A 20085-nucleotide genomic window follows, 5' to 3' on the forward strand; every position below is an offset into this window, starting at 1 on the left:
GATGTGTTTAACGGTGTGACGTCTGCAGATACTCTTACCCAGCTCAGAAGAACATGTCCATGCGCATGGGGAAGAAAAATTAAATCTGGGCAAATGTCAGTACTGTAATTGCTGAATTACAACTTTTTTGAGTTTTTATAGTATTCTTAGGATTTTTCTAAAATTTTTAAATTTTAAAAAACAAAATTTAAACCTGGCCAGCATGGCTCAGTGGTTGAGCGTTGACCTATAAACAAAGAGGTCACAGTTCGATTCCCGGTCAGGGCGGGTGTGCGGGAGGCAGCCGATCCACGTTCCCTCTCATTGACGTTTCTCTCTCTCCCTCTCCCTTCCGCCCTGGGATCAATAAATTAAAAAAGAGCACCACTTAATCCCACCCCACAGCTTCTCCAGGTGGGACTTTGGGTAAGCCTTAAAGCCATCCCGCCCGGGGAGGGCGAACTCCGAGTCCTGAGCGGGCGGAGCGGGCGGGAGGGCGGGAGCCACCGATCAGCCGGCCGCGCGGCTGCAGCCTCAGTCTGCCGCCCCGGCTCCCCCGAAGGTGGACGTGCGGCTGCAGCGCCCGGACCTCTGGGCCGGCCTCCACGGCCAGGTCCCGGGGCTGCTGGACTGGGACATGGGCAACGAGTGCTTCCTGGCCTGCAGCACGGCGCACCTGCCCGCGGCCGAGCAGAACCGTGAGCCTGGGGGGGTGCTGGGGGTGGGGGTGGGGGAGTGTGGAGGTGGTGGCGAGGGTGGTGGGGATGGGGGGTGGGGGTAAGGGAGGGGGAGTTGGGGGCTGGGGGGGTGAGGGGTGAGGGAGAAAGGGTTGGGGGGTGGGAGGTGGGTGAGGGGTAAGGGAGGGGGTTGGGGGGTGGGGGTGGGGGGGTAGAGGGGTGAGGGAGAGGGAGTGGGGATTGAGGGGTGAGGGAGAAAGGGTTGGGGGGTGGGGGGTGGGTGAGGGGTAAGGGAGGGGGTTGAGGGGTGGGGGGGTAGAGGGGTGAGGGAGAGGGGGTGGGGGTGAGGGGTGAGGGAGAAAGGGTTGGGGGGTAGGGGGTAGAGGGGGGGGTGAGAGGTGAGGGAGAGGGGTGGGGGGTGGGGGGGCGGTGGAGCAGGCCCAGGCCCAGGCCCAGCTGTGGGCCATCGGGCGAGCCCTCGCAGCTTGGAGTTGGGGCCCGGGAGCTGGAGGCCCCGCCGGAGCAGGACCCGGCCCCGGCGCAGCGGCTCGGCCCGGCCTGCAGGCCCCTCCGCCGCTCTCCTGGGCGCACACAGGGCGGGTCACTTGTCTCCGGTTCTGGTTCTGGTTCTGGTTCTGGTTTGGCGTGCTGTGGGCCGCGGTCGGCCTGAGAGGACTCCGGGGCTGGGCGGGAACCTCAGGTGCCGGGAGGGAGGCATCAGCAGCCTCTGAGCACGGCCACCAGGTGGGCCAGGGACTGGCGTTAACTCAGGTCAGCGCCGCCCACCCCGCCTCCGCGGAGGCTTTTAGGCCGTGTCTCTTTAACAGTGTCTCTTTACAGCGGTTTAGCAGTCCTTTGTTTATAGTTACCTTCATTTACATAATGCTCATTGTTTCCCCTTATCACCTTGGTTTTTGTTTTTGTTTTCCGTGGGGATTCTTCCTGGTCCTCTGGCTGTGCCTTCGTGTGGCAGAGAAAGGGTGTTTTTGTTTTTGTTTTTTAAATCTATTTTTATTGATCTCAGAGGGAAGGGAGAGGGAGAGGAACATCCATGATGAGAGGTAATCACTGATCCGCTGCCTCCTGCACTCCACACACTGGGGAGGGAGCCCACGTCTGGCCTGTGTCCTGGAGAAACAAACCATGACCTCCTGGCTCACAGCTCAGTGCTGACCCTGAGCCGGGCGTGGAGAGCGGTCAGGCTGCGCCCTGGCCCCGGTCGTCCCTGTGCAGGCCTGCCCTCTGCGCTGCTCACTCCCGCACCCGGCTCCTACTCAGGGAGGCCAGGTCGCCACCAGAGTGCGGATGGCCATCCCTGTGGTCTCTGACTCAGAGAGCTTTAGTGAGACCCCCAGTTTGCCAGGCACAGCTCATGCTACATAAGGAAGGGAATGGACAAGCCGTCATGGAGCCCACATTCTCCTGGAGCAGCAGCCGGCTAGTGATGGGCTCACCAGTGTGCCAAACAGAAAGGACACAGTAGAGGGGCGGGGGGCGGGGCCGGGAAGGTGGTGGCAGCTACAGTGTAATCAGGCACCGGTGTGGGCTTCATTGGGACATGACATTTGAGCATCGAGTGGAAGGAGGTGTTCAGAGGGAATGTCTCAGGCAGCGGAGTCGCCAGTCCAAACACCACCAGGAAGGCCTGTGCTTGGAGGGAGAGGAGCAGGAAGGAGGCGATGAAGGAAGAGAGGAGGCTCACGGGTGTCGCATGGAGATCAGCAAGAGCTGCCTTCCCCTTTAAGGACCTTGGGGTTGACTTTGCGGACTCAGAGGAGTTGCCTCAAAGTCTGAGCAAAGCAATCTATCTGGTGGAAGCTTTTCCTTTAAAACTTTTTGGCTTCTCTGTCCCCAAAATACGGGTGGGACCTCTGGACCTTTTGGGGCTTTGCAAAAAGCCCCGAGGGTGGGGAAGGGGGTTGTGAGACCACACCTAAGGGCCTGGCCTGGCCCGGCACTGACAGCCCTCTGGGGCTGTGCATTGTTTTAGCTTTTATGGCCCCGTAACATGGGGCTGCAGGAGAGGCATAGGCTGTTTTCCCACCTGCCTTACACTGTCCCGCCTGAGGAAAATTTGTTACAGAAAGAACTGGCCTTTAACCTTCCTCTTAATTCAATGGCTGCTGTAACTGTCTTGAGATTTATTTTTTATTTATTTACTTATTTTAATTTTTAAAATTAAATTATTATCTGTGTACATGTTTTAACATTGCCTCCCCCTCCCATGCATGCCCTCCCTCCCCAGAGTTTTGTGTCCAATGGTTGTACTTATATGCATGCATACAAGTCCTTCGGTTGATCTCTTACCTCCCCCAGATCTCCCTCCCCTCCCCGCTGTAATTTGACAGTCTGCTTGTTGCTTGTCTTGAGATTTTTAATAACTTTTTAACAAGGAGCTCCACAAGTTATGTAGCTGGTTTGGCATGATCTATATTCTGAAAAGATCACGGTGGCTGCTGTGTTGTGGGTACACTGTACATATAAAGAAACTAGGCCATCGCCAGTTCGGCTCAGTGGATAGAGCATTGGCCTACAGACTGAAGGGTCCCAGGTTCAATTCTGGTCAAGGACACGTACCTCAGTTGCAGGCTAGATTCCCAGCTCTGGTAGGAACCAACCGATGTGTCTCTCTCACATCGATGTTTCTCTCTGTCTCTCCCCCCACCCTCCTTTCCATTCTCTAAAAATCAATGGAGTCCAACTGATGTGGCTCAGTGGTTAAATATCTACCTATGAACCAGGAGGTCAGGGTTCAGTTCTCGGTCAGGGCACAGGCCCTGGTTGCAGACTCTATTCCCAGTAAGGAGCATGCAAGAGGCAGCCAATTAATGATTCTCTCTCATCATTGATGTTTCTCCCTTTTTAAAAAAATATATTTTATTGATTTTGTACAGAGAGGAAGGGAGAGAGATAGAGAGTTAGAAACATCGATGAGAGAGAGAGTCATCGATCAGCTGCCTCTTGCACAACCCCTACTGGGGATATGCCCGCAACCAAGGTACATGCCCTTGACTGGAATCGAACCCGGGACCTTTCAGTCCCCAAGCCGACGATCTATCCCACAAGTGTCAAACACAAGGCCCTCGGGCCAAATCCGTCCCACCAGGCCTTGCAATGTGGCCCAAACCTCGCTGTCATCACTGCACTCTGCTGCGTTTCCATCACAATGACAGTTTATGACTGTTCAGTAAACCATTCGGCCCGCGATTTAGGCTGGATTTTAGATTTTGGCCCCTTCTCTTATTGAGTTCGACACCCCTACTCTATCCATTGAGCCAAACCGGTTTTGGCTGTTTCTCCCTTTTTGAAATAAATAAAATACATTTAAAAAATCAATGGGAAAATGCCCTTGGGTGAGGATTAACACACACACAAAAAGAAAGAAAATGAGGATCCTAGAAACCAGGAGACTAGTTAACTGGAAAGCTACTGTGGTGGTTCAAACCAGAGCTGAAGCTAGCCTGGACGGCCAGGATGGCACTGGGGACGCGGAGGGAGAACAGCCGGCCTGCTGGCAGAGTGGTGTGAGGTAAGAGAGGTGAGGATGACTCCTCCCAGGTGTTCGGCTAAGTAAGGGAAGGATGGGAAGGATGGGGCTGCTTTTCTGAGAATCAGGTTCAGGAAGAAACTCGGCATGTGTTCTCCACAGGCAGAGTGGAGACACTTTCCATATCCAAGCGGAAATGTTGAGTAAGCGGAGTTCTGCACGGGTGGGCTGCAGATGGCAATTCTGATCTGGTACAGAAGCGGGGATGGAGAAGAGAGGCGGAACTGGGATGAGCCCTGGGGCATCACATTGTAAAGAGATTGGAGACTGGAGAGGAGCAAAACCTGAGGGAGGGCCGTTGGAAACAAGACTGCCCACTGGAAGGGAGTGCTTTAGGGAAGGCGTGGCCAGCGAGAGGAATGCGGCTGAGGCTGCTGAGAGGAGGGCTGCAGATATGCCAACCATGTGGTTTGGGGCAGACGATGAGGTTTGGGGCAGCGGTGGAGAAGCCTGATAGGTGTCAACGTGAAAACATCCCAATCTGGAAAGAGCTTTGTGAGTTTATTTGAGCCAAATTGTGGACATGTGCTGGGAAGAACCTCAGCGGACTGAGATGACGCTCCGGAGAATGGCGGTTCCACCTGTGTCCATACAGTGCCATCAGAGGAGGGGCACGGGTGGGATAGACTGGAGAGGCGGAGAAAGCAAAGCGGGAAACCCTGGGATTGGGCAAAAAGAAAAATGATGGGCATAACCTTACAGGATAGTTAGTTAAGTCAGTAATTAACATGATAACCATGCTGGGCGCCCAGCACGCCAGGCTGTGTCCCAGGGGCTCCGGGAAAAGGGAAGTTACAAGCTACCAGACACTTCAAGGGTGTGCTATCACTGATGCAAAAAGACAGGTGGGCTCAGCTAAGGTAAAGGTTGGCCTTGTCAGGGAAGATACCGGCCTAGGAGGTAACTGCACCATCACTGCTTTAGTTAAGGTTTCATTTCACACCATCCTTGTGGTGACTTTAGGTCTGAGTCTGCAAGACCGCCATGCAGGCCGCCCTGAGCTGTCAGGTCCGCATGTGGCCCCTTCCGTCCACGACAGCAATGAACCATGCAAACAGGAAGAAGGAAACGTGTTTCTGGCTAAAGAAACAGCTTGTAGGAAGGCCTGGGATCAGGAGTGTGGTCTGTGGGAGGTGGTGAGGGCCTGAGAGGAATGCCCCCACCCGGGCTCAATCCCGGGGGGGGGGGGGGGGCATGCCTGCAGGAGGCAGCGGGTCAATGATTCTCTCTCATCACTAATGTTTCTCTCTCCCTCTCTGAAATCAATACAGAGATATATTTTTAAAAAGAGCAGGTAGACAAGTCTGGGTAGAGATGTGAACGTTGTTGTCCTGGTAGACAGTAGCCAAGCCACCGGCACCCATCAGGTCCTTCAGGGGCGTGTGCAGTGCGAGAAGAGAGGACGCAACGGTGCATGAGGCCCGAGACGCGGGGAAAAACTAGTAGATGGGGGTTCTCTCCCCACCAGGGCTCTGACCCTCTTCTGTCCGTCTTTGCCAGTTGCCAGATACAGACTGCGTGTGGTTGAGCCCCCACCACGGCCCGTGAGGAAAAGCCCCGCCCCCGATGGAGATGGTGAGTGGGAGCCCGAGCTCGGGCGCGGGGGGGCCCCAACGCCGTGAGCTAAGGCGCCCAACCTGCTTCCTCCGCACAGGTCCGGACATCGAGCCCAGCCTGTGGATGTGGGTGAACCCCAACATCGTGTTTCCCCCGGGAAAGCTGGAGGCCTCACAGCCCAGGCCGAGGGACGGCCCAACCAGCACACGTCCCGCCCCTCCGCTGGCCCCGAGAGAGGAAGACTGCGCCCGCTGCCCGGAGGCCGGAGTGGGGGGGCGGTCTCCCCCTCCGGAGCAGCCCCCTGCCCCCAGCAGCTCGGAGGTGGGGGCCTAAGGCTGCAGGCGGTGGGCAAAGGGATGATGCATCGCAGAGTTCAGAAACCAGCTGTGCCCTGGGCGGGGACCAGGCCCGATGGTGGCCCTGGCCGCGGAGGAGGCACGGAGTCAGGGCAGCCCCTGCTCTGCCTCTCCAGCTCGCAGAAGAGGAGGCTGAGGGCCAGCACGACAGCTCCTCTGTGGCGCTCCCGCCCCCTCACAACAGGGCCCCCCTCCAGAGTCGGAGGCCGCGGCAAGCCAGCAGCCAGGAGGGGAGGTCCTGGCCCCGGCCCCCGCTCAATTACTTCCACCTCATCGCCCTGGCCCTGAGGAACAGCGCCCCCTGCGGCCTCCACGTGCAGCAGATCTACAGTTTCACCCGGTAGGTGCGGCCAGCGGAGGGCCCTGGTCTGAAACACCCGCCCGCCCAGCCCGCGCTCCCTCCGCCGTCTGCGCGGTCCCAGACTGTGCACCTCCGCCGCTCACACCCGAAACTCCGCTCTTTTACGACTGCGTTCCTTTAAAAAATATATAGTTGTATTGGTTCAGAGAGGAAGGGAGAGGGAGAGAAACATCGATGATGAGAGGCCATTGACTGGCTGCCTCCTGCAGCCCCCCAGTGGGGATGGAGCCCATAACCTGGGCCTGTGACCTGACCAGAATCAAACCGTGACCTCCTGGTTGATGCTCAACCCCTGAGCCACGCCGGCCGGGTTTCATCTTAGTTCTTTTTTTTTTTTTTTTCACCTTTATTACTTTTTTATTAAATTATTATCCGTGTACATATTTTAGCATTGCCCCCCCCCCCCCATCTTAGTTCTTTAAAACAAATTCCCCGGTGACACTGCCCACCTCCCTCTAAAGATCACCCAGTGTACAGTCGGGGCTCCCCAGCAGCCCCCATGCTCTCCCTGCGGACAGTCCTGCTGGGCGCGGCTGCCGCCCGGGCGCGGCCGGGAGGGCTTCCCAGGCCTCCCCTGTGTCCGCGCCTGGGCCCCACCCTGCGCCCCCTCAGAGGGAGCCAGGCCGGGAGCCAGGCCTGGTGCGGAGGACGGGCTGTGCCACCACCGGGGAGCCAGCCCGGGAGCGCCCCCTCACCGCCCGGCCCGCAGACAGCACTTCCCCTTCTTCCGGACGGCTCCCGAGGGCTGGAAGAACACCGTCCGCCACAACCTGTGCTTCCGGGACAGCTTCGAGAAGGTGCCGGCGGCGCGGGCGGGCTGGCCGCGGGCCTGCCTCTGGCGGCTCACCGCGGAGGGCCGCCGCCGCTTCCGGGCCGAGGCCCGCGCCCTGGCCGCCGCGCAGCGGGCCCGCATCCGCCAGTGCATGAGCCGGCCAGGTGCGCCCGGGTGTGCGTGTGCGTGTGCGTGTGTGTCTGCATCCGCCAGTGCATGAGCCGGCCAGGTGCGTGTGCATGTGGGTGTGGGTGTGTGTGAGTGTGTGTGCCCGCATCCGCCAGTGCATGAGCCGGCCAGGTGCGCCCGGGGTGTGCGTGTGCGTGTGTGCGTGTGTGCCCGTGTAAGGGGGGCTGGGTGTGCAAGGCAGGAAGCCCGCCGTGGGAGGAAGGGGCGAGGACAGCGGTCTGAGATGGGGTCTGCCTGAAGTGGGGCCGCCCGCCCGCTGGGACTGGAGGTCCCGGGAGCTGAAGGAGAAACAGCTCAGATGCCATCGGTCGTGCTCACGGCCAGCAGCCGGGCACACGGGGCCAGTGCCGGGCCTGGCGTGAGCGGCCATGTGCCCGGGCGCCAGGAGGGGAAGGGGCTGGGCACCCCGCTCACTGGCCCGGCGGCACCTGAGAGGCCGCTCCGACCCCTCTCTTACAGACCAGATGCCCTCCCTCTTCGGCCTGTGAGTGCGGCAGGAGGCCGCCCAAGCCAATTAAAGTTCCAGCAGCAGCCTGCGTGTGTGTGGTCTCTGGGGGGGGGGCTCAGGCTGGGAACGGGGTGTCCCAGAGGCAATGAGCAGTGCTCTGGTGGGCAGCAGAGGTCCCATACTCTCTCCTCAAAGGAAGACAATGCTTCACCCTCTTTGGAATTTTGGAGCAATTACCATTTTTCCTTTTAAGTATATTTTTATTGACTTCAGAGAGGAAGGAAAAGGGAAAGGTGGAAGCATCAATGATGAAAGAGAATCCCTGATGGGCTGCCTCCTGCACGCCCCCCACTGGGGATCGAGCCCGCAGCGCCCCGACCGGAATGAAACCCTGACCTGGTTCATAGGTCAACTCAACCACTGAGCTGTGCCGGCCGGACACCGCCCCGCTTTCTGGGCGATGGCGGCAGTCTTGGGAGATGCTCTCTGGTAGCGGCCAGCCTGCAAAGACCCCCAGAGCGCCGCCACTGAGCAGCAGCGAGGTGAGGAAATACTTCTTGGACAAGGGAGTAGTCGGGCTCCTTTCCGTAAACTGAGTGGAACCGGGCTGGGCCCTGGGCCTCCCGCACCACTCGGCCTCACCGCGGCCCGGCCTTGGCGCTGCAGACCCAGGGGGCCGTGCCGGGCATGGAGGCCGTTGAAGGGTCGGCCGGCTGCAGCCCCAGGTCTGAGGGGAAGAGGGGGCAAGAAGAAAGGAACATGGTCAGCCCAGTCGGCTGGCTCAGCCATGGAGCGTTGACCTATTCACCAGGAGGTCATGGTTCGATTCCCGCTCAGGGCACAGGCCCAGGGCGGCTCGATCCCCAGTGTGGGGAATGCGGGAGGCAGCAGATCCATGATTCTCTCCATCACTGATGTTTCTCTCCCTTCCTCTCTGAAATCAATAAAGATATTTTTCAAAAGAAAGAGGAACGAGGCTCAGAGCTGTGTCTGGATGCTCAGACATTAGGACGGTGCCTGAAGGCAATGGGTTCCTCCAGGGCTGAGCTGGCCGGCCCCAGCCCTCCTGCCTTCCCCTCGCCGCCCGCCAAGGCCTACACAGACACAGGGCTCTCCCTCAGACACCCTCCAGGGGCCTGGGCATCGCACCTCCTGGGGCGGCAGAGTGGCTGGGGCATTGAGAGCATGAATCCCTGGTCCAGGGGCCTTCCCGGACCTGCAGGCAGCTGGGGCTGAGGCGGTCCCCCCCCTGCCTCCCGCCTGCGTCGGGCCAAGCGCTGTGTCTGCTTGGAGGGACCCCCTCGGGCAGGCACCGCCCTGAGCTGGAGGATCTCACAGTGCCCTCCTGCGAGCCGGAGGGGAGATCAGGGATGGAGCAGAGCTTCGTGCTGAGCCGTGCACGGTGGGAGCGGAATGCGCGGTCACTGCCCTCCTGCCCGTTGTGCCATCTCGTCAGGAAGCCTGTCCAGGAGCCTGGATGGACTCCTGGCCGCCTGCACCTCAGCACGTGGCTCCCCCAGGCTGCCAGCTCAGCGGCTGGCCGGCCCACTGCACAGCATCTTCTCGGCACGTTTTCTCAGCTTTTCTGAACTTTGTATCTGCTTTTGAAAAGAATATGTACACACAGATATATGGATTTTGGAGAGGAATGGAAATGGAGAGATAGAAACGTCAACGATGAGATCCCTGCTGGGCTGGAGCCTGCACCCGGCCTGTGCCCTGACTGGGAACCGACCTCGACCACCTGGTTCTCAGGTCGGCACTCAACCGCCGGGCCACTCCGGCAGGGCTGGACTTCGGTGTCTTCTGTATGCAGAACGGGGATGCTACAAATGCAGATTTGATTTAATTTAATCCCCTGTCCAGCATGTTAACATTGAGCACTTACAACGGAGTAGACATCATTGACGCACATTTGTAAAGCCGCCTGCTGGAGTGTATGCAGTCTTTCTGTCGTGTCTGAGTGTGGTGGTCATTGCAGTCCTGTTTAAGGAGTAGCCTTCATTTCCTGTCTCCTAACTCACCCCTGATCCTGCCTCACCGTGGACCTGGCTGCCTGGTCTCTGAAACACGGGTTCCTGGAAAGGCAGGGCCGTGCCCCCCAGACCAGCACCCGCCTTTGAAGAAAGACCCGGTTGCTTGATTTGCGCAGGCTGGCCACACACCACGTCCCACCCACCCTGCCCCTCGCCTCCACCTGCCCCACCTCTGCACCATGGTTCCTGCGTTCACTCCCAAACCCTCAGAAGCGTGCACGTCTGGGCCAGGTGTGCTTGCTGCCTGGGGGGGGGGGGGGTGGGGGTCTGGCTGCCCAAAGGGTTTGGGGTATTGTGGGCATTGGAAGTTAGACCCAGCAAGGTCAGGTGTCCTCACACAGGAGACAGCCTCTCACCCTGCAAACTGACCCCCTAAGTCAGGCCTTTATGACGACCTGAGCAAGCACCTAAGCAGAAGGGGTGCACCGGTTTACAGGCACAGGGTCCCCCGGACCGCGGCTGCTGTGTACAGAAGACTGGACTGTCCGGTGTGGAGTTCTCCCGGCGCTGTCGGCCACGTTGGGAAAGTCACGATGGCAAAGCCGCCTGGCTTTGGTCGCCGGCCCCAGCCTGTGCTGGTGAGGCTGTGTGGGCCTGCTGCACTCAGGGACACTACAGGCGTGTAAGCACGTGTTCAGTTATTATTTCAGGGTGGCCGGAAAAGAAAAATATTTTCAATAGCCATTTAAATAGATACCTCTTAAATCTAAACTGTCACCAGAAGTATGTGCCAATTTCCAACTCATGTTCTCAAACATAGTTATCCACTGGACTATTATAAAGTTTTCTACCTTTTCTGTTATATTACAGTTAGAGCATTATATTGCTTCATTTATTTTTTTTAAAGAATCATATTTTCCATTATCTTTTTTTAATGTATTTTATTGATTTTTTACAGAGAGGAAAAGAGAGGAATAGAGAGTTAGAAACATCGATGAGAGAGAAACATTGACCAGCTGCCTCCTGCACACCTCCCACTGGGGATGTGCCTGCAACCAAGGTACATGCCCCTGACTGGAATCAAACCCGGACCTTTCAGTCCGCAGGTTGACACTCTATCCACTGAGCCAAACCAGTCAGGGCTCCATTATTATTATTATTATTATTATTATTATTATTATTTAAATATATTTATTGTATTGGTTTTTTACAGAGAAGAAGAGAGAGGGATAGAGACTTAGAAATATTGATGAGAGAGAATCATCCATCAACTGCCTCTTGCACACCCTCCACTGGGGATGTGCCTGCAACTGAGATACATGCCCTTGATTGGAATGGAACCAGGGACCTTTCAATCTGCAGGCTGACACTCTATCCACTGAGCCAAACTGATTTCGGTAGGGATCCATTTTTTTTTTTTTTTAAATATATTTTATTGATTTTGTACAGAGAGGAAGGGAGAGAGATAGAGAGCTAGAAACATCGATGAGGGAGAGTCATTGATCAGCTGCCTCTTGCACATCCCCCTGGGGATATGCCCGCAACCAAGGTACATGCCCTTGACTGGAATCGAACCCGGGACCCTTCAGTCCCTAAGCCGACGCTCTATCCATTGAGCCAAACCGGTCCTGGCTATTTTTTATTTTAAATATATTTTTATTGATTTCAGAGAGAGAGAGAGAGAGAGAGAGAGAGAGATAAAAACATTAATGATGAGCAAGAATCATTAATTGACTGCCTCCTTCAGGCCCCACGGCATGTGCCCTGATCTGGAATCCAACCTTGACCTCCTGGTTCATAGGTTGAGACATGCTGGCCAGACTATATTGCTGTTTTTAAAATTATATGTGGCCGAGACCAGTTTGGCTCAGTGAATAGAGCGTCGGCTTGGGGACTGAAGAGTCCCAAGTTCGATTCCGGTCAAGGGCATGTACCTTGGTTGCGGGCACATCCCCAGTGGGGGGTGTGCAAGAGGCAGCTGATCGATGACTCTCTCTCATTGATGTTTCTGACTCTCTCTCTCCGTTCCTCTCTGTACAAGATCAATAAAATATATTTTAAAAAAATAAAATAAAATAAAATTATATGTGGAGTGGCTGAGCCTCAATTGAACTGCGCAAATCAAGGGTTTAATTCCTTATCAGGGCACATGTCTGGAATGCAGGCTTAATCCCCAGTGGAGGTGTGCAGAAGGCAGCTGATCAATGTTTCTCTCTCATTTAATTTTCTGACTCTATCTCTTTCCCTTCCTCTGTAAAAATCAATAAAATATATTTTAAATATATATATAAATTTTTAAAAAGCTGTGGTACATTTATGCCATGGAATACTCTGCAGCAGTGAGAAAGAAGGGTCTCTTACCTTTGAGACAGCACGGAGGGGCCTGGGAAGGCTCGCGCTAAGAGAAACAAGCCAGAAAGAACCAAACGACACAGCCCTATGGGAAAGCGACCCTGAGAAAAATCTGCCTTCCCCCATTTCCTCCCCAATCGAATGGTATTCTCCCACCCTCACACCTGTTATTCGCTCATTCCACAATGATCCATTCCGTTCTCAATGTGCCAGGCCCTTCGCCAGGTGCCAGGGACAAGGGGGAGCCCCAGAGGGTCCTCCCTGTCTCAGCCAGAGGGAGGACAGGAAGCAGACGCTAGCCGAGCGCGGGGTGCCGTGCACAGGGCAAGTGCAGGTCTCTGCGGGCACTCAGACTGGAGAGGGCGGAGGGCCTTCCTGAGAAAGACGTTTTAGCTGGGACCAATTTAGTGAGCGCCCAGGCTGAAGATGGGAACAGAATGGCCCGCCTCCCTGTGGTCTGCTGAGATGGGGTGGGCTGTGGCGAATACGGCACCCCGCGCTCGGCTAGCGTCTGCTTCCTGTCCTCCCTCTGGCTGAGACAGGGAGGACCCTCTGGGGCTCCCCCTTGTCCCTGGCACCTGGCGAAGGGCCTGGCACATTGAGAACGGAACGGATCATTGTGGAATGAGCGAATAACAGGTGTGAGGGTGGGAGAATACCATTCGATTGGGGAGGAAATGGGGGAAGGCAGATTTTTCTCAGGGTCGCTTTCCCATAGGGCTGTGTCGTTTGGTTCTTTCTGGCTTGTTTCTCTTAGCGCGAGCCTTCCCAGGCCCCTCCGTGCTGTCTCAAAGGTAAGATGGGAACAGAATGGCCGCCTCCCTGTGGTCTGCTGAGATGGGGTGGGCTGTGGGAGAGAGATCCAGGCTGAGGCTGCGGAGGGAGGCGGGGACTAGCCCTCTCAAGGACAGTGGAAAGTAATTGAAGTAACTTGACATAACCCGATTTTATTTTAAAAATCATGCTTAGCCGAAACCGGTTCGGCTCAGTGGTAGAGCGTCGGTCTGTGGACTGAAAGGTCCCAGGTTCGATTCCGGTCAGGGGCATGTACATTCCAGTAGGGGGCATGCAGGAGGCAGCTGGTCGATGTTTCTCTCTCATCAACGATCCTAGCTCTCTGTCTCTCTCCCTTCCTCTCTGTAAAAAAATCAATAAAATATTTTAAAAAATCATGCTTAGCCACTTGTCCAGTTGGCTGGAGTATTGTCCCGTGCACAAAAAAGTTTGGGTTCGATTCCCGGATTCCCAGTCAGTGTACCTATGTAGGTAGGTTTGATCCTGGCCAGGACAAATATGGGAGGCAACTGATCGGTTTTAAAAGTAAGATCCTAAAAAAAAAAAAAAATCCTATCTGGCCACTCACTGAAGGTGGCTTGTAGGGTGCAAACAGACGCAGGAAGACCTGTGAGAGTTGCTTGCAATAGAAATGAAGAGAAGCAGGCTGATTTGATAATGAATCTTGGAGGTAGAATCAACAAGTCAACAGTATTGACCGGATGCTGAAAGAGAAAAGAATGACTCAGGTTTCTTTGTTTTGTTATTTTAAATTTGTTTTTATTGATTTTAGAGAGAAAGGGAGAGGGAGAGAGCGATGAAAACAGCATGGAGGGGCCCCTGCCCGCCCTCTGGGGGATCGTCTGTAACCCAATCATGTGCCCTGATGGGGAGTCAAACCAGTGGGCTCCTGGTGCATGGGTCAAGGATCAAACACAACGACACTGGCCAGGCAAGACTCGGGTTTTGGGTTCGAGTAATAGGGTGAATGATGGGAGAAAGCCTGTAAGAGCAGCAGGGTTAGCAGTTTTGTTCAGAATCCGAGAAATCAGAGTGCTCATGTGAAGTAGATAATTGTTATAAGTCAGAGTTGAGACGATATATCTCAGCTAAAGGTACATTTGAGAGTCATCAGGATATAGATAGTACTTATAGAAAGACTAAAGGCCAGTGCACGAAATCCATGCACAGGGGGAGGGGGGACGGGTTGTCCCTCAGCCCATCCTGCACCCTCTCCAATGTGGGACCCTTTGAGGGATATCCGACTGTCCATTTAGGCCCGATCTCTATGGATCCCTAATCGTTTCTGCCTGCCAGCCTAATCACCCCTAACCACTCCCCTGTCAGCCTGATCAATGCCTAACTGCTCCCCGGCCAGCCCAATTGCCCCTAACTGCCCTCCCTTGCTGGCCTGGTAACCCCTAACTGCCCTCTCCTGCCAGTCTGGTCACCCCTGTCCTCCCCTGCAGACCTGGTCGCCCCCAACTGCCCACCCCTGCTGGCCTGTTCACTTCTAACTGCTCTCCCTGCTGGCCTGATAGCCACAACTGCCCTCAACTGCAGGCCTGGTCCCCCTAACTGCCCTCCTCTGCTGGCCTGATCCCCATAACTGGGTTCCCCCCACAACTGTCTTCCACTGAAGGCCTAGTCCCCCCCAACTGCCCTCCCCTGCAGGCCTCCCCTGCCCTCCTCTACCGTCTAGGTCACCCCCAACTGCCCTCCTCTGCTGGCTTGGTCACCCCTAACTGCCCACAACTGCCCCCCCCTGCAGGCTATCTTGTGGCAGCCATCTTGTGTGTTGTAGTGATGGTCAATTTGCATATTACTCTTTTATTAGATAGGATATCCACAGTACATTTTTGGAGTAAAAAACAAACAGCAAACAGTATGCTTGATATGATTTTAATCGTGACAAAAATTATTGTTCATATATAAAAATATGTTTTGCCAAAACTGGTTTGGCTCAGTGGTAGAGCATCCATCGGTCTGCGGACTGAAAGGTCCCAGGTTCAAGTTGGTCCGAAGGTTGTGGGTTATTGTTAAGCTGAAAGGTCCCAGGTTCGATTCCGGTCAAGGGCATTTGCGTTGGTTGCGGGCACATCCCCGGTAGGGGGTGTGCAAGAGGCAGCTGGTCCATGTTTCTCTCTCATTGACGTTTCTAGTTCTCTATATCTCTCCCTTCCTCTCTGTAAAAAAATCAATAAAATATATATTTAAATATGTGTGTGTATATATATATATATATATATATATATATATATATATATGTTTATTCTGGCTGGTGTGGTTCATTGGTTGAATATCAACCTATGAACCAGGAGACCACAATTTGACTCCTCCATCCCACCCATCAGGGCACAAGCCCAAGTTGTGGGCTTAATCCCCAGTGGGGGGATGTGCAGGAGGCAGCCAGTCAATGATTCTCTCTCATCATTGATGCTTCTATCTCTCCCACCTCTTTCTCTGAAATCAATAAAAACATTAAAAATAAAATAAAAATATGTTTAAGCATAGGAAATGTCTTGAAGAATATAGCACTAATCAGCTTTGAGGAGTGGGGGTAGCAAGAGATACAGAGGACAAGCACCTTTTATTTATAGCTTCTATACAGGTTTCTTTTCTTTTTTACAAGAAATTACTTTTTACAGTTTTTAAATAAATGAAACTACCCATTAGCCTGTTTTGTCGTTTGATACTATTAGTTAGTAGACTGCTACTGCATGCTTTGTAGGCTCTTTCCTTGCTCAATTCCCACCTCAGAGGCACCGTAAGCCCAGGTGCCTGAAGTTTTGATGTTTTAACTTAATGGACAAACATGTATAGAAGATCACTTTATGTTAGTTCTAGGGAGTCCGACTATAGGACTCTCTTTCACGGCCTGCGTTGAAAGAGTTCCAATTCAGGGTTCAGGTTCTGGAGAAGGGCTGCACACAAATGAAGAGACTTGAAGAAATTCAATTTGGCGATTTGGGGGGCCAGGTGGTAGTCCAACTCTAGTGGGAGAACTACTCCTGCTCTGGCCCTGCCATCCCCTTTTATTGAGGCTTTGGGGAAAACATCTTAGGCAACATAAACAGAAATTTACATGTAGCCCCTGGGCAGGAAATAACAGAAACTTACACAGGACAAATAAGGTAGATTCTGCTTCAGCTAACAATATCTCAACTAAAGGTTAGAGCAATTAAGGTTGTTGACCAGCCTTCCTGGCTTCCTGTCAACATCTCTTTTTCAGTGAAACTGATTTGGTTTCCAGCATCTCCCCCGTTTTCTTTCCTTAAAAATTTGTGCATTTGTATTGTAGACTAGAAATAACAAAAAATGAAACAAGCAATGCTGAGAGTCAAATGAAATCAGTCTGCAGTAAGTTTCTTTCTGGGCCAACAGTTTTTGAATCCCAGATCCAATGTCAAACAGTTTTTTGAGTCCAAATTTCAATTTCCAAAAAAGTTTCAAGTCCAAATTTTAATGTCCAACAGTTCTGAGTCCATGTCAGCAATGGTATCCGGATGGTGGAAAAATGGTGGCAATGCAGGTCCGACCTCTGGTTTGGTCCTGGACAACCTGCAGCGACGCACATCTGCTGACTGCTAGTACGGCAAGGCGTCGTCAGTATCTTCCATCTCTGGTCTGTTTTTCCTCCTGTCTTTATGGCTGGAGTATTCCTGTCAATTCTTCTCTGTTGCAGGAATCCACATGGTCTTGGAGTTGTTTTCTGAAAATATATAAACATATCTCGACCAAAATTAATAAAGGAATCTTTTCTACAAATTTTACTTGGGATACTTTTAATTCTTTGCCCAAACAATTTTTCTTTGACTTATTTTGGTACTACGCGTGTTTTTCATGGCTGTCTTACTGTTCTCATTACAAATGAAAATTGGTTTTCAAAAGAAGAAAAATTTTTCTAGATGTAACTTACTTACAGGACATTTTTTTCTTACATGGTATTTTCCACTATCCCCCTTTTTTCTATTTAATTATTAGGAGGCTTTTGGAAAAATTTTTTATAATGCTGTTTTGATAACTTTTAAATTTTAAATTTGTTTTTACAAAAACTATGACTGCTTTAGGGTTTATTGTATGTTAAACAATTTTACCATGAGATGGACTACCAATAGAAATTTTGGTTAATACTTTAGGAACAGCCTGTTGTACAATTAAATTTTCTTGAATATTAGCTCATTTTATTTAGCCAATTTAAATTAATCTGAAAACTTGACTATTTTACTGTCAAATTAGTAGTTTAACAATAATTTTAGTTTACTCTGTAAATATTAATGGAAAAGATTATATGCATCCTTGAGAAAGCCCTGAGCACTCGTAGATTTAGGCTGGATTTAGATGTAGGACAGTCGCCATCAGCCACTTCTCTGTTGCTTGGGTCTCAATAAGAGCTGTGCCAAGTCTCTTGTTTGTTGCTGGGTCTCAATCTGAGCTGGGCCAAATCTGTTTGTTGCCTGGGTCCCGATCTGAGCTGGGTATGGGAAGCGTGAAGCAGCCATGGGGCAGGAGACATCCCTCAGGAGGGCGAGTGTTCAAGCCCCTGCAGTGTTGGGGGGTGAGGATCTGTGCCCCACCTCTGTTGGCCCCCAAGTCCTCTCCTGATGGCCCTCTGCGGCTGTGCCTGTCTTAGGTCGTCCCTCCCTGGAGGAATCTTACCCGTCATTGGCTAACCAGCCATCCTCTGGGGCCAAGCAGGGTGATGTGAGGTTCAATTCTGTCTCCTTGGTAGCCTATGCCCTTATGGCCTCCATGCCCAGTACCTGCCTTGGGATCCCCTCGCCTGCTGGCAGGGCCCCGGCATTGAGCACATATCTTGGGGAACCCAGGTTTCTTCTCCAGGGAGAGCCCAGCTCATGCCATTGTGCGAGAGATGGATCCATGGTGCCAGCCACTATGAGGCTTCAACCTCAGCATGAACTGAAAACTCAAGCAACAGCTGTGGGCAATTGAATTGTGACAAGAGGGTCCCTCTTTGCAAATAAGGCAAGAAAGGCCAATATAGAATGCTCAAGTGCCTTCCCAGTGAGGCCCTCCACACCAGGGGTCTTCAAACTACGGCCCGCGGGCCACATGCGGCCCGCAGAGGAGTCTGATCCGGCCCGCCAGGTTTTTTGGGCAGTGAGCGCAGCCGAGGTGTTACAGTTCGGCCGCCAGGACCTGCATATGCACTGTCACTGCACGGCCGTTCTGACCCCTCTGCCTCTTTAAGAGCACAGTGCCTGCTGGGCTCAGAGCGTGCGACGTGCCGCCGCACAGGCACGTCTGTGCTGTGCTGCGCGGCAATGATGTAAAAAGGCGCCCAGTTCACCCCCAGACAACGTGGTGTCTGTGTGCTGTGCCTGCCTGTCAGTGAGGTTCTCCTCCTCTCCCTCCACTGCCTTCACCAAAGGTCGGTCGAAAGTGCCATAGAAAGAAATTTTTGCCAGATGGGGGGCTTCTGCCCGATTGGGGGGTGGGGGGTTGGTGACTCATATGAAAATTCCCCTTTGGGGGGTGGGGGGGTGGGGCGTTCGGTGCTGAAATCAAAATTCTGCCTGTTGGGGGGTGGGCGGTGGGGGGTGGTTGGGAGGTCAGGGCTTCGGTGCTGAATTGCCCATATGGAAAATTCTGCCAGTTTTTTGGGGGGAAGGTGTTCGGTGCTGATATGAGAAATCAAAATTCTGCCAGGTGTGTGTGTGTGTGGGGGGGGGCGGGGGACGGACTTGGACCAAGTCTCTTTGTGGAAGAATTGAGACTGACAGCATGCCGCCCCAGCCAACAGCCTTTTTTTTTTCCATGAGGCAACCCTGATCACATCTTCCTACTAATATAGCCAGGCCCATTCCAAACCAGAAAGTCAACTCCAGTGGAAAAAGACGATTAAAGCCTTTTAAAGGGGTTTACATTAAAAATTTTATATGCATTTTGCATTTCCTTTTCAGTGTTCACATGCTGATTCCGAACATATCAATTTGGCCGATATATAGGGAGATATAACCGAACCCCATCAGGGACTGAGCTGGTCTGCTTAGAAAAGCCTGCAAGAGGTAAGCGTCCACATCGGGGGCAGAGACCTACTAATGAGAGTTCATACACTGTGTGTGTGTGTGTGTGTATATATATATATATATATATATATATATATATATATATACACACACACACACACACACACACACATATTAGTATTTTACTAATAGCAATTTGGAATCTCTAGGAAACAATGATGTCAAGAAACAATGATGTCAAGAAAAAGAAAAATTGACTCCGAGTGTAGGATATTCAAAGAACAGTGGACTTATGATTACTTTTTCACGCGGTACAAAGAAAAAGCTGTGTGTCTGATATGCCAGAATATAGTTGCTGTGTTCAAAGAATGCAATTTGCGACGCCACTATCAAACTCAACATAAAGATAAATATGATTGTTTGGTCGGAGAAGTGAGAAAAGATAAAATATTAAAACTGAAACATACACTGACAACTCAGCAAAATACTTTTGTGAAGCAGAAGCAGCTAAATATTTCATCACTGCGGGCAAGTTTTCAAGTTGCCAAGCTAATAGCGCGCAATGGCAGACCATTTGTGGAGGGAGAATTTGTTAAAGAATGCCTTCTTTCTGTTGCCAAAGAGATGTGTCCAGAGAAGGCCGATTTATTTAGTACAGTGAGTTTTTCAGGAGCTACAATGACACGAAGGATTGAAGAAATGGGAGACAATTTGCAGCACCATTTGCAAAACTCTGCAAAAAAAAACTTTGCTATTTTTCCTTGGCACTTGACGAAAGCAATGATGTTCGTGATTCTGCCCAACTTCTCATTTTTATGCGTGGGACAAATGAGTATTTTGAAGTCACAGAAGAGCTTGCTGCACTGCAAAGTATCAAAGGTACAACCACAGGAGTGGATATATATGAAAAGGTTTGCCAAACTGTGAATGGTTTGGAGCTGGACTGGGCTAAACTAGCCAGTGTGACAACTGATGGTGCTCCTAGCATGGTGGGGTCTAAGAGAGGAGTAATTGCTCACATTAAACAAGAGATGGACAAACATAACCATCCTCATCCAATTGCCATACACTGCCTCATCCACCAACAAGCGCTGTGTTTTAAATCAC

General features: G+C 52.6%; 1 protein-coding gene across 1 annotated transcript; it reads left to right on the forward strand.

Annotated features, from left to right (window-relative positions):
- Positions 1 to 601: 601 nt before the first annotated feature.
- Positions 602 to 7933, forward strand: FOXR1 (forkhead box R1). Its single transcript, XM_036423136.2, has 6 exons — positions 602 to 677; positions 5704 to 5778; positions 5858 to 6081; positions 6233 to 6456; positions 7187 to 7413; positions 7898 to 7933. Exons 1-6 carry the CDS (start codon positions 617 to 619, stop codon positions 7924 to 7926), a joined length of 840 nt encoding a protein of 279 aa, XP_036279029.1. The 5' UTR covers positions 602 to 616; the 3' UTR covers positions 7927 to 7933.
- Positions 7934 to 20085: the final 12152 nt, after the last annotated feature.

The sequence above is a fragment of the Pipistrellus kuhlii genome, unplaced genomic scaffold (assembly GCF_014108245.1).
Source record: "Pipistrellus kuhlii isolate mPipKuh1 unplaced genomic scaffold, mPipKuh1.p scaffold_m20_p_77, whole genome shotgun sequence".
Lineage (NCBI taxonomy): Eukaryota > Metazoa > Chordata > Mammalia > Chiroptera > Vespertilionidae > Pipistrellus > Pipistrellus kuhlii.

Excerpts from the sequence above, each read along its gene's own strand:
- FOXR1 (XM_036423136.2), top strand. The coding sequence starts at position 617 with ATGGGCAACGAGTGCTTCCTGGCCTGCAGCACGGCGCACCTGCCCGCG. Across the intron at positions 6,082-6,232 it reads CTGCCCCCAGCAGCTCGGAG|CTCGCAGAAGAGGAGGCTGA; the intron begins GTGGGGGCCTAA and ends CTGCCTCTCCAG. Across the intron at positions 7,414-7,897 it reads CCAGTGCATGAGCCGGCCAG|ACCAGATGCCCTCCCTCTTC; the intron begins GTGCGCCCGGGT and ends CCTCTCTTACAG.